Consider the following 14,182-nt stretch of genomic DNA (forward strand, 5'->3'; position numbering starts at 1 on the left):
TATTCATTGCATACAATTCTACAATAAAAAAGGAAGAGCCAATAATGTATTTTGTTCATGTCCTTCAAACTATTAGAATACAGTAACATCAAAAAAATAGTTGAGAAATACTACAAATTTAGTACAAATCTAAAGACATTTAAATATGCATTGCAGATACTTCAATTGCAGAGACTTCTACAATAAAAAATCATTCTCATACATGTGAATAACAGCAAAATATTATTTTATTGTTGCAATTTTTTGGGAAACTGAGCTGATTACATAAGCATTGTTCACCCAAAATGGAAGAACAAAATACATATGACAAAATTAAAACTGGCTACAACCTTTAAAGGCGATAATCAGAGACGGAATAATATTGCTGACCCAAAATGACATTAAGAACAACAGATGTTTGATCCCAATTCAATGAAAATCGATGCACATGAAATTTATTCCAAAAAACAGATGTAATAAAGGTATAGAATACCTTATCAAAAATTTTACTATCCTCAAAATGGATAGCACATCTTATCAGAGACACTCTCAGAAAACCTCATCACAACCCTATCCCTTAGCTTTCTGAGTGGTAAACTAAAGATCTTTTCTCTAGATAAACCCTTTACTAAAAGGTTTTCTCTAACAATAATTGAAATGGCTTCAAATTACGACAGATTTCATTTGCGGGAACCGACAAATGCCATGTGTGAAATCAAATCCACAACCCGGTTGCTGCAAGCACCAACTCAGACTTGTGAGTTTGTCAATAATAATACAAAAGAAATCTCCTACTCAACATACACAGTAAGAATTTCAGAACAGAGTCTACTGCATTCTTGGTTGAGACAAAATATTACTTATGCTTCCATCCAATTCAAAATAAAGCATGAATTAAATTGATTACCTGTATCCCCATTCATTGTCGTACCATGAGACCAACTTCACAAATTGAGGGCTCAATGCTATACTAGCCTTAGAATCGAAGATACTTGACCTGAAGGTTGAAACGAAAAGAATAGATTTTAATCTAAAATACTAGTTTTAACAAACAGCTTTTATACAAGTTTACAATTCCTCACCTTTCATCTCCAACAAAATCATTTGATACCACGTCATCTTCAGTATATCCAAGGATACCTTTCAGAGATCCTTCAGATGCACTCCTGCCAAAAGATTACAAAATTGAAGGACTTCACAACCACCTAGAGGAAATAATCAAAAAATAGTGACATGTCATCCAGAAAAAAAGATCATATGTAGCTTGCAAAGTATCAAACATACTTCAGTGCTGCTTTCACATCATCATAAGATGCTGGTTTCTCTAGCCTACAGGTGAGATCCACCACAGAAACGTTCGGTGTTGGGACACGGAAAGCCATTCCAGTTAGCTTCCCATTCAATGCCGGAAGAACCTTTCCAACTGCCTGCAGAATACGAAATTGCCAAGTAAAAAGGAGGCAAATATCACAGTATAGTTTCACTAAATCCCAGAGGCCCTTACTTGATGGAAATAAATCAAAAACCCTTGCTGAGCATATTCAGAAAAAGGGCCATATAATTTTGCCCCGTACAGAAAAATCAAATGAAGGGAACTGATTACATAGCAAAACCACAGAAATGATTACTGTTTCATAATAAAGTTCAGTGAGCATGTCATACTCGTCAAAGTCGATACACATGATTTGAATCTCATCCTGAGAAAACAAACAGGGTAAACTAAATACCTTTGCAGCACCAGTTGAGCTTGGAATGATATTTTGTCCAGCACCACGACCTCCACGCCAATCCTTCATTGAGGGGCCATCCACTGTCTTCTGTGTAGCTGTGTACAAACATATTCTATTTAAATATAATATTTTGATCTATAGTAAAAGCGCACAACGTTGCAGTACAAAATTTACCTTAGCACATGCACAAATTTCAAAAATTAATACAAGAAATTAAACCAACAATATGACTTTCCCTAGTTTTCGAGGCAATAAAAGGAACAATATAAACCTGTTGTTGCATGAACAGTTGTCATAAGACCCTCAACAATTCCAAACTTTTCATGCACAACCTGTAAATCAGCATGTGTGATTATCTTAGTTCATAATAAAACAAAAACTATAGATTCCAAGACAATGTGAAATATTGCAGCTTACCAGACCTTATGTTTAGAGAAATAAATTGGTACACATTTGCGTACAGATGTAGAAGGTGAGATTATTTAACGAATAACCTAAAAAAGAGGCCAGATTGTCTACCTTTGCAAGGGGAGCAAGACAGTTAGTTGTGCAACTTGCATTAGAGACAATAGCCATTTCGGACTTATAGGTCTCTTCATTTACTCCAACAACAAACATAGGAGCATCTGCTGACGGTGCAGAAATCACAACCTTTTTAGCACCACCCTGTTACAAAAGAAAACAGTAAACATCACTATTACTTGCCAAACAACCCAAGATAAGTTGCCATGTTGTTCCTCAATCAGTTAAGGTTTTTGAAAGCAACAGATCAATTATTCAAAACATCATATATATTTTCCAACTATCAAATGTGTTCTCATAAACCCCAAAAATCCATACCTTAAGATGAGCTGATGCCTTTTCAGTTGTAGTAAATACACCAGATGACTCTACAACATACTCAGCTCCAAAATCACCCCATGGAATCTCTGCAGGGTCCCTACATCAACAATTAGGACCATACTTTAGCATCATCTTTTGGGGGTTGTGAATGCTAACATTAGTTTCAATTTTGCGATTTTGCAATTTTGCATTGTACCATACTAATCTCACACCTCTTGGAAGTAACTGTAATTTTGTGGCCATCAATTTCAAGTGTCTTATCATCCACAACATTAATGCTCCCCTTGTATATACCATGTGTTGAATCATACTTGAACATGTAAGCCTGCCACCAAAGCACAAATTACAGGTATGTCAACAAGCATTCAATATTTGATACAGTCGACAACAATAACAAAGTTCAACAAATGCACAGTGAATACAAAGAAAGATGTATGAGAACAATTGGAAAATACACCGTGGAAGACTAAGAATGGATTTTCTATCTTTGAGTTCATCTATGAAGACACTGACATGCAGTCTATATAGAAACGAGCTATTCTTAAGGAGAGACTTTGCTATCTAACTCAAAACAAACAAAACAGTAAGAAGAAATCACCAAGCATTACCATTTAGACTTGATGGTGAATTTCTCAAATTGTCATAAGTTTTTTTTTTACTCTCACAATAATACCTTGTAAAGAGTGCAAGCAACCCATACACAAACAGGCCATCCTTATGTAGAAGCTTAACCATTTAATTCAAAACAAAAAGATCAATAAGACAACATCACCAAGCTGTAGTATTTGGACTTGATGTTGAATTTCTCAATTCGTCATTTAAGTTTCATGCTTACTCTCACAAAAAAACTTCTAAAACAGTGGAATAAAATTCCTACTTGCAGTGTACTAATAAAGAAAAATGTGAATTTATTCACTAGAGATAGAATAGCAAGCTCGCCAGAAGAGAAATTTATTCATATTCAAGCATCTTCATACCATATATTTGACATCAATGAAGGGGTCATTCACTGCAACTACTTCAATATCAGCCCTTCCCAATGCAACACGCAAAACCAATCTTCCAATGCGACCGAATCCTGCAAAAGTTTGATAGTACAAATATAAGTTGATTGAAACACAATATTTTTCTTCGCTGTTCAGTAGTATAAAGGATTCACGGGCAATCAGAAATCCTGCAGAAAGAGCAGATTTTTCAAACATGAAATAGTATAAGAAAGCATATAGTACCATTGATTGCAATCTTAGTCTTCTCCTTTCCAGAGTATTCTGCAAATTTAATAGTAATAAAAGCTTTAGCGTGTATTCAATCAAAGATTCAAAATGAATGAATGCTACATGTTCTAATTCTCATTTCAAAATGATCCCCGGTTATATGAGTTGCAGAATGCATACTTCAACAGTGGGCTTGAAAATACTTACGTTGAACCTTGGGAGGCACTTCTGTGGCAGTAGCTCTAATTGGTTGCAGTGGTCTAGCACTCTGGCATCTGCTCAAGGAAAAAAAGAATACAACAATGTTCACATACAGTTGATATCAAAAGGCTTGATAATACAATAATCTGGTGCCCTACAGATATAAACTAGTCATGCAGATATAAACTAGTTATTGCATTGTCTCAAAGAGAGATAAAGGCATCCTGCCTGGTTCTGGATAACTGAGTTCAATTTTTTGACTTCTACTAGCTTTATTTTAAAAATTGGATATAGTTAACATTAAACAGCCCAAAAGATGCCTGGTATGCCAAGAAGCAAATGATGTAGAGGACCTCCAAAAAAATTAAAACTTAATTAAAAATTGTGTGAATATCATATCATCTTCACTATTACACAAATCCCTTCCAGTACGAGGTTTCCAAGTATGTGTAAGATAGCAGTAAGCAAATGTGTCAAGGACTTTAGACAATATACAATCAAATCAAAGGTTAAAAAATCAGACAATCTTTACAATTACACAGGACCCTTCCAGTCTAACAATATACCTTTTAGACCATACCAACAAGTCACGGGCATATCCTACAAGTAATCTAGAATGTAATAACAAAAAAACAGGAATATAAAACTTAAAGCACTATTAGAAAGGGCTTACAGCTGCTAGATGCAGTTACCTTATTTTTATTTAAATTGTGTATGCAAGACTTTCAGGTGATAACGTTATACTAACAAGAAAAAGAAAATACATGGATAACAAAAAACACAGTAAGGAAATAGAAAGGTTGGAATTGACTACTATTAACAATTCAACCAGATTACTCCCTGGTCAGAACTTATCAATTCCCAAAAACAGATGAATCAGCCTAAGTAAAAAACCAAATGTTGAGCTATCTTAAACACCAAGAAGCTCAACCACAATTGGTTGCTTGACTTAAATCTTACATTAGTGAGAACTGTTAGACAAAGGTGATATCTATGGCATTACGTGCTCCAAAAAAGAGTAAAGAGGCTAGAGGGTGAAATGCCAAAAAAAATGGATTACAGTCACCATCCCACTCCCCTTCTAACAAATGCTCCGCGGTTCTGCATGCTAAGTAGCTCCTCCTGCCTTGAAATTTTACATACATAAGGGGAAATGTTGCATACGTAAACATAAACACAAGTTGAATTCCACAAACACTAAAATACATGATTGAGTTGCACTTCAGTTAACCTAGCATTGATGAGAATTATAAGGCATAGGTGACTTATTGAGTCATTAAATGCTCCAAAAGCTAGAGTACGAACAGCCCAAAGAAAATTCCTCCCCTGCCAACAAATTCTTATAAAAACTTGTATGCAACGGGTCCCCCTTTCCTTGTCATTAAAGTAAATGACTATTCATGAGATCATCTTAAACCTATATGTTTTCAAGTACAATTCATTCCAGAATCAGAAACAGGTTTGATTTGCCTACAGGCGTGGCTAGGGCACAAAAAAGTTCACTTCAATTTGTTTGGAATCATAGCTGAGTGATCCCAGCTACATGAATGTGATTTTGGAGCAATTCCAGCTACATCAATCTGGAACAACTAGAAGTATGTTTAGAGAAGCCCTTTAGTGATGGAAAAGGGTTAGTAGATCAGCACTTCTGCAATGAGGAAACAAAGATGGTTATGGTAGAGAGTAGAGATATGTTCAGTTAAGGTATAAAGGACAATGTCCAAAAGAATTTGACTTGTGAACCACATCACACTAAGCTAAGAAATGAAGTCCACAACACAAAATATGAAATGGAAAGCATATCTAAATGGCATAATGCAGATAAGTATTCATGGGAAATTTTCATTCCCTTAACTTTATTTCTGTTTTTTATGATTTATGTGCAGGTGCAATAGGAGCCAGTAGGAGTGATGCAAAGAACAATGATAATTTCAGTGAAGGACTACTAAGCCTTCAAGGGGTTCGTTAAAGAGAAAAGGAACAAATCAGGAGGAGTATCAGCATCTTTGTTCAAACAAGAGGTTGGAAGCAAAGAAAAAATAAGATGATTTGCAAATATATCTAACATGGAGGAAGAGAACACCGTGTCTTGATTCTTAAATCCAGTAGTATAATTTTTGATAGTAGTGATCTCTTGAAGTTCTTCATTTCAGACTCATCAGAACCAGGAGGTTCAAATTTTTCAGAGGAGAGAAGGATGATGCAGAGCATCTCCATAAATGCCATTTCCCATGTTCTGACCATGGAGCAGATGATTAAGTATTTTTTTAGTTTTCTAATTCTAGGCTGTTGTTTCCATTTTATTCAACTGCCTTTCCTTTTGTAACCAGCACATTTTTGGCTTGTTCCTATTTTGGCCTGGAGTGGTGATCTTGGCAAGTTATTTGGGAGAGGTTATTGTTTATGTTTATGGACTGGGTTTAGGGCAGGATGAAAATGGTAAAGGAAATAAAAAACAGAGATCCATGCTGTTGGCTCTGATGTTGGTTACTTTTTTGTATTCTCTGTAGTAATTACAGAAATAGAATATCTTATCATGTGAGGATTCTTGCATTTATGTTTATTCAGTCTTTTCCGTTCCTAGTTGTTGTTTATGTTTTCTGCAGATTAATCTTCAAATTCATGAATTGAGCTGCATCAACACCCTGCTGATCCCCAAGAACTGGATTCCTCCCACAGGTAAATTTTTGTTGTATCACCCATCTCTGACCATGAGCATGAAGGGTGGGACTGATATGCTTCTAAACAAAGCACATGAGATGACATCTCCTGTGCCTCCTTAGCCCAAAAATGCAGACATATGTGTTGTCACTTGAATGCATTTTTTGGAGCTACTGTTGCTGTGAACGTTTAACTTTTAACTTATGTTCTGTACAGCTCAGCTGGTCTTTGCCTTAACTGCACCTTCATGTGACGAGTGCAACCAGAAGCAGATATAGGTAGATCTTTTAACAAATTCTAGTCATATTGTTTATTGAAAAAACATTTGGGTTTTCTAAGGTCTCTTTTATGTTCATAGGAATGACAAAAGAAAAGTCAGGGGACTGTAGTTAGGGCTGTAATCCTGTTAAAAGCAACATGCGAAAGCTTGTTCAGTCAGCAAAAGGCAAAGATCAACCTTTTAAGATGCACTACACCCATTTGAAAATTTATAGGATTTGCTTCTTGTTTCTATTCCACAATCGATAAAGTCTTTCGGTGTTTTTAAATTTTAGAGCAGTTTTAGAGTTATTGGTCCTAAATTTATCACAATTATCTGAAGAATCACACTAAAGGTGACTCAAATTATTGTCTGTGATGATTACCGATTGTTATTTTAATATTGAAAAATGAATACCTATCAGAACATTTGAGTTTGACAAATTGGTATTGAATTAGTATAAAATACTAAATTATATATTAATTCAAATTTAAATGTATCACTTCCCTCCAGATAGTCATTATTAAGGCATAATTGTCTTGGTTATTTCCTTAAGATGCAGTGTCTAAAAAAGTTCCTCCTGACCGAATAGCAGCATATCAAATACTTGCAATGTTGTAGTTTGATTTAACATAGATGAGTAGAAAGCAATCTCCTGCAATTATATGATAATCTTGATTATTATGGCTTTGCCATATATTAGTGTACACATTCCGTCTGTGTAAACCGAAAACGGATACAGATACAAGAATATTTTCCCACAATGACCATCATATTTTGATACAGATACAACATACGTACACAGATATTACAGTCTACTTAGATTCAAATCACTAACCAGGGTAGATCCTACATGCCTACGAGATTACAGTAGGTTGAGATTGGAGATTAAGCAATGGATCTAAGTCATATGGAATGAGCTGAAAAGATGAACACTTCAAAGGGTAAAAGTCGAAGAGGATGAGCCCAAGCTTCAGGAGATTATGCGAGAACAATCCAGGTCCACATAATTTGCAAAATACCACAATACAAACTGCTAAAATTGGATTAATTACAACATCCTACACGCTGAGTGGGAGCTACATGGGACCCAACAGAAATTGGGTTTGGTAAAGTATTGCATCCAACTTTGGGTGAGGCATAACCCCCCAACCTAAGTTTGGAAAAGAAATGCCCATAGATTGTAATACTTGCCGTGAAAAACAATACAAAGGGTTTCAAATATGAGGGAGAAGACTAAAATCAAGGGATTTCTAAAAACACTCGTATGTGAACAAAGCTCGTTGCCTGATTAAACCAGCATCACTAGCATCTTTTAGAACTCAATTACTTCATCCAAATCACAAGGACCGTGAAACAGAAAAAGAAATCTGGCAGTATCAAAGAAATAACAATGGAATTACATTGCAATTCATAAAGAGTGACTTCAATACGCAATGATTAGAAATGAAGCCCGCAAAAATTAAGATCCGGGCACTATGATCTTGATCAGCCCTGATCCATCCAAGAAACTGGCCAACCTACTATCATTTAAAAAAATCAACTTTTTTTAATCTGAGTTTAACGTCAGCCCAGAATTCAGCATCGTATTACACGATCCAAATGACTACTCACCGGTAATCAACTACCTAAGAGAAGCCTAAAGTGTAACGTCAAATAATCGCAGACACGAAAACGTCCTAACTAAAATCCCACATAAAATGTGATGTCATAAATAAACAAAACATAATCCCAAAACCCCAAACGAATATTATAACGAGGGTGGCAAGAGTAAGAATCTCACAAACGCCACTATAATCGTTAAAAGTACGTCAAATAAACTTTTTAACAGCAGTAAAGAAATAATATAAATAAAAAAAACCCTAAAAAAGGAAAGTTTTGCTCAACTGTAAGCGTGAACTCTGGCCAAACTTCACTACAGATCCAAAGAAGTCGCTTCCACTGGACATTTTAACGCTTCCATTTTTGCAAACTCCCTGCATAAGTTCCCCCACTGAAATCAGTCCACAACTCCAACAACCAAAAACGTAACAAACATTTGCAGATCGGGGCTTTTTATTTTTTCATTAAAGTTTAACAGACCTTTGAAAAACATTTAGATTCAACTGGACGACGAATTTGAGCAACTGATCCCGATCGCATCATAGTTGTGGCCGCCATGGCTGGCGATCTGAGTCGAAATACAGAACAGATTCCCAAATCCCAGCACCTATAAACGTCAATACACAACACCCTGCATTTGATCAAGTCCCTACGCACGCATTTAAAACCCTTGCAATTTCTTACAGTTCTCCTTCCAAACCGCAGGCTCACAACAACCGTCGATCACGCCCCAGCCGACGGCCACGATCAAAGTTGGACTCTCCACTTTACATTTCACGCCTTCTCTCCATCCAACGGCCAACGACTTCCAAGAAAAATATTGACCGTCGATTGTTACGAAGATGCTCGTTCCGTATGTACCGCCACAAATGGGGACAAACAGACACGTCACCTTTTCGAGAGCCGACAAAATGCAAAGCAAACACGACGTAAATGTAGGAATATTGCCACGTAGGCTTGAAAAGCGCCCGAATGTCACCAAAAGTTTCCTACGAATTTGGACATGTCAGATTTCTTTCCTCAGGTGCTGACGTGTCCTTCCCGAGTTAACAAGCGAGAATTTCTATGCATGATAGACAGTCCTCTATTTGTTCTCTCTATTTGCACGGAATATTCTTTGACGGTCGGAATATTCTTAGGGGTTTGGTTAGAGAAGACTTAAAGAAGGGAGGTTAGGTGACCTCCTCAGGTTAGCTGCCTCCATTAAATCTGCAGGTTAATTTTTTATTTTATTTTAATGGAATAACAAAATAAAAATTATTTTTTTTTATTTTTTTATTTTAGTGGGACCGCCTAGCCATCTCCGTCAAGTTGCCGCCCAGTGATTAAAATATAATTTTTGGTGCATGGGAAAATTAATGATAGGACGTGGTGTTGACCTTCCACTAATTAAATACCAAATATGATAGGTAATGCCGTTTCTTTCATCTCTTTCTACCTTATTTGGTGTGGAAATTGACACTTCGTGGCTTGTATTTCATCTAGCCAACTCTACACAAGTTAACTTCCTAAATGATACATTGGATTCTGATTATTTTTTAGGTTGTTTTTATATGTAATTTAAGTGTTTATAATTATTGTTTTGATTTCTTGGTAGTCACATAAGGAATGTAACAATGGTCGTTATAGCTAACTTCGCGCACCCACAGATTCAATACATTGAATTTTTGACAAAAAAAATTTGTTGTCTCCATATGAGACTTAATTGCTTATAGTTATTGTTCTAGCTTTAGCTTTTGGATAGTAATGACGTACGTTGTGTCATTACATGTACAAGGGTCAAAAAGTACACATTTCAAAGTGTCGTCCAATATCTACTTGAAGATGCCCCAATAACTGTGCACTTAAAATTGCCAATACTTATAGACAAATGTCCCAGTAGTCGTGCATAAATGTCCCGATAGTCGATCACAGATGGGTCAATTGTGATCCAAAAAAGCTAAAAAGTGAGCGGTTATTGGTACATGTGAAATTTATTAATGAGCTTTTAGTTATCATTTGTTTTGGTTCCTTTAAAGTTAGTAACTGGGGGGTTGGGTGCATAAGGAGTGCATGGTTATTGGAACACGCATGGCTACTAGTGCTCTTCCCTTATTCCCTATTGCCCTATTTGCTTTAACACCACAAAATTTGCACAATTGATCCAATACTTATGAACAAATGCCTCAATAATCATGTGCTAAGGGAATAATACCAGTTACGACCCATGTTCCAATAACCATTCACTCCTTACATATCCAACCCCCCAATTACTAACTTTAGAGAAACAAAAACAAAAAACAAAAAACAAAAAGCCCTTTAATAAATTTCACCTGTACAATAGTCGCCTATTTTTAGCATTTTTGGACCATAATTGGCCCATTTGTGCACTTTTAACTGTACTTGTAGTGCACAACTACTAGGGCATTTATGCATAAGTGTTAACATTTTTTTAAGTGCATGGTTATTAGGGCATCTTTAAGTAGGTATCAGGCAACACTTTGAAATGTGTAGTTTTTGACCCTTGCGTGCATAATGGAACCCGCAGTGTACATTGTTATTACCCATAAGGTAAAACAATAGTTAAAAACAGTTAAGACGCATGTGGAGACAACCAAAAACAAATTGTCAAAATCTAATGTATTGTTCAGAATCTATTGGTGCATGAAGTTAGCTATAACAGCTATTGGTATGCTTCCCCTATTAGTATTGGTACCAATAAAGTTGCACAATTGGTCTAATTACTAACCTTTTTTTCCAGCTATAAGATATACCAATGGATGGCTATTAGCCCGCTAGATGATTTTTTAGTGGGCTTTTAATTGGCGAAATCCAATAAACATAATTGGAACGTGGGCAGTAATTGGACCCCTTCCCCTAACTAATTTGGTTTGGAAATTGACATTTTGTGGGGTTATATTTCATGATTTAGACAAGAGAGTTGTTTTTAATATTTTTGGATTTGAGATACTGTGGTGTTTTTTTAAGTAATCAAAGTTGTTGAAATAAAAAAATATGGTTAAATCATAGCCATTAAGTAGAAATGTTAAATAAAATATCAATTATTAAATAGTCAAATGTTAACAAGTGAGTACACATTTCAAGTTTAATTATAGGGATGGGGTAATCATCAAGAAATACTCAAAATAAATTAGAGATCCTTGAGATGAGTAGTCATGAATCCTTGATAATTAAAAATTGATGAGATAGAAGTGAAGAACTCAAAAGGGATCTCAAGAAGAATTAATTCACATTGGTTTAAAAAAAAAAGAGAAATAGGTTTGTCTCTTGATGTTGAAGTTGGGTTTAGGTTTAGGGTTTAGGGCTTCAAATTGGTTTTATTGTAGGGGTGGGGTAATCAAGAAATGTTCAAAACAGATTAAGGGCCCTCCATATGTAAAGAAATGAAAAGAGATGTTAAGAAGAATTAATTCACACTGGTTAAAAATAAGAGATGGGTTTGTCTCTCAATGTAGAAGTTGAGTTTGAGGTTTAGGGTTTCAATTAAAGTTTAACTGTATGTAAGGAAGTTGAGTAGCAAAAGCAACTTTCTACACTAACCTTGAGAGGAGGGTAATGCAAAAACTTTTACAAATCCTTATAATTGTAGTGTCGTAAATTGTCTTCAGTCCAATTTACACCTCATGTTTGTGCCCATATTTTAGCATGTCCTATCCTCATCTCCCTTCTAGGTTTGTTTGTGCCTATTCTCTAGATTTGAGGCCATGAACAACCTTTTGTGGGTCCTACCATGGGATACTCACCCCATTTTAGCATTGTTTTGGTCTTGATTGTGGCAGAATCAAGACATGGAATGCCCTGGTCCAAACCATGGCACCCCAAAACGCCATGGTCTTGCTCAATTTGGCCCCAATTTAAAATAGGGTGGGAGCTATATATCATCGATAAGATTTGATCCTCATGGTTCTACATAACTGTTGGAGGTCGACCTAATCAATAATTTACCTAGAAGCCCTTGTATAGAGACATTTTATCAACCTAATTTCAAATAAGAAATCTAAGTCTTCATTCCTATCACTTGTGCATCCATGCGGCATTCATTATCAAGCATTTTCAGAGATCTTCTGAGTTGTGTATTCATCCTTCAACCATTGTGGAGAAAAAATACATCAATCTTATGCAAGCATGTTTGTGATTAGGGTTTTGTATTTGTCATGCCATTTCATACAACATTTATGATTATATTCAAAGAGCAAAGCATCATCATTAACAATTGCAGATTTGAGGTATATCTATTCAGCATTTATTTTAGTATTTTCATTATTTCATTCAAGGTTAATTCCTAAACCAAGGTTTGCCTAAGACTCAGGCAAACCCCTATTCCCAACAATTTCTCCCTTCTTTCTCTATGCAAGAAACAGGTAGAGAGTTACATTCGGGAGGATTGACAAAGTTCACAAAGATGAACAAGTTCATCTTTTGACGACAGAAAATTCAGAGGACCATGGCGAATTGATACCAGCTAGTCCTGAAAAATTAGGCCGAACTTCTGGAAACGGATCTGTGACATCTTATGTTGCCCAGATCCAGGTTGGTGTCTCTATACGACATTTGTAGCTCATTGTTTTTGCCCAATTGCTTCAATAATCACCTATTTCACTGTAATCTTCAACAATCCAATTCAATTCAACTCAAGAAGGATAGAGCCCTATCAAAAGAGCCTATAATCTTATCAAATCTTGGTCTATCAAGGCTAGAGTCTATAAGATTCCTCTCCTCTTTAATGTAATGGCTAATTAGATCATTAAGTGGTTTTATTATCTTAATTTAACCCTAAACTTAGTTTCCACCATTACAACAACAGTGATAGAAACTTAAGAGAAATAAACATAAATAGCATGTGTACCACAACACAGTGATTTACATGGGGAAAACCCTTTTGGGAGAAAAACCCCACACTCTAAAAGCCGCCCAATATATTATTCAGAAATCAATAACAAATTACAATATACTTGTAGAGAAAGTGTTTCACATGAGTATGACCAACCAAATAATTAGAGGTAACTCAATAGCTATAAGACTCTTACACACAAGTTCCATCTCACGCACCTCATATATAGGAGATACAATACATGAAACCGTCAAATGGTATTACAAAACCATGGGTGAAAACCACCCAATAAAGTGGCACCCATATTATCTCCAATCCTAGATGTCCTATGACGTGTCAAAACACACATCAACATGTGTACCTCCCTTTTACAACTCATTTATGTGTCAGGCACATTTTTATATTTCCTATTTCAGGAGACCCGACTTTTGAAGGCCATAACTTTTAAACTAGGTGTCTGATTGACAAATCATTTGAAGCACCAAAAAGTTCATGACGTGCTCTATCAAGCTATAACTTGCTACACTAGTTATGGACAATTTGGATTGTTTTAGAGTCTCTAAATCCCTCAAAATTGACTCTGAAACTTTCATTCACAACTGTAAAAAATGGAAACTTTAATAGGTCTTTAAATCTAGACATGATCTTGCAACGAAAAAATTTATTGGCATGCTTATCTAGCCAACTCAAAGCTTTGGGGAAAATTTCAGACCAATTTGTGCTCAAATGAAAACTTACTAAAAATAGTAACCTTGTGTATATGCAATGTTGAGACACCATTTTCCCAACATTATAGGGGTGGGGTATCATTAAGAAATGTTCAAAATAAATCAGGGGTCCTTGATATGAGTAGTCACGAATC

The 14,182-nt window shown here is 35.7% G+C and overlaps 1 protein-coding gene across 1 annotated transcript; it reads right to left on the reverse strand.

Annotated features, from left to right (window-relative positions):
* Positions 1-209: 209 nt before the first annotated feature.
* LOC131047860 (uncharacterized) lies at positions 210-9,151 on the reverse strand. The gene is made up of 14 exons (XM_057981646.2): positions 8,970-9,151; positions 8,775-8,863; positions 3,974-4,041; positions 3,782-3,820; positions 3,530-3,630; positions 2,765-2,877; positions 2,550-2,649; positions 2,229-2,375; positions 1,981-2,041; positions 1,707-1,804; positions 1,264-1,406; positions 1,062-1,145; positions 887-976; positions 210-714 (listed from the first exon to the last, which is right to left on the reverse strand). Exons 1-14 carry the CDS (start codon positions 9,045-9,047, stop codon positions 660-662), a joined length of 1,266 nt encoding a protein of 421 aa, XP_057837629.1. The 5' UTR covers positions 9,048-9,151; the 3' UTR covers positions 210-659.
* Between the last annotated feature and the right edge of the window lie 5,031 nt (positions 9,152-14,182).

This window comes from Cryptomeria japonica, chromosome 3 (genome assembly GCF_030272615.1).
Source record: "Cryptomeria japonica chromosome 3, Sugi_1.0, whole genome shotgun sequence".
Lineage (NCBI taxonomy): Eukaryota > Viridiplantae > Streptophyta > Pinopsida > Cupressales > Cupressaceae > Cryptomeria > Cryptomeria japonica.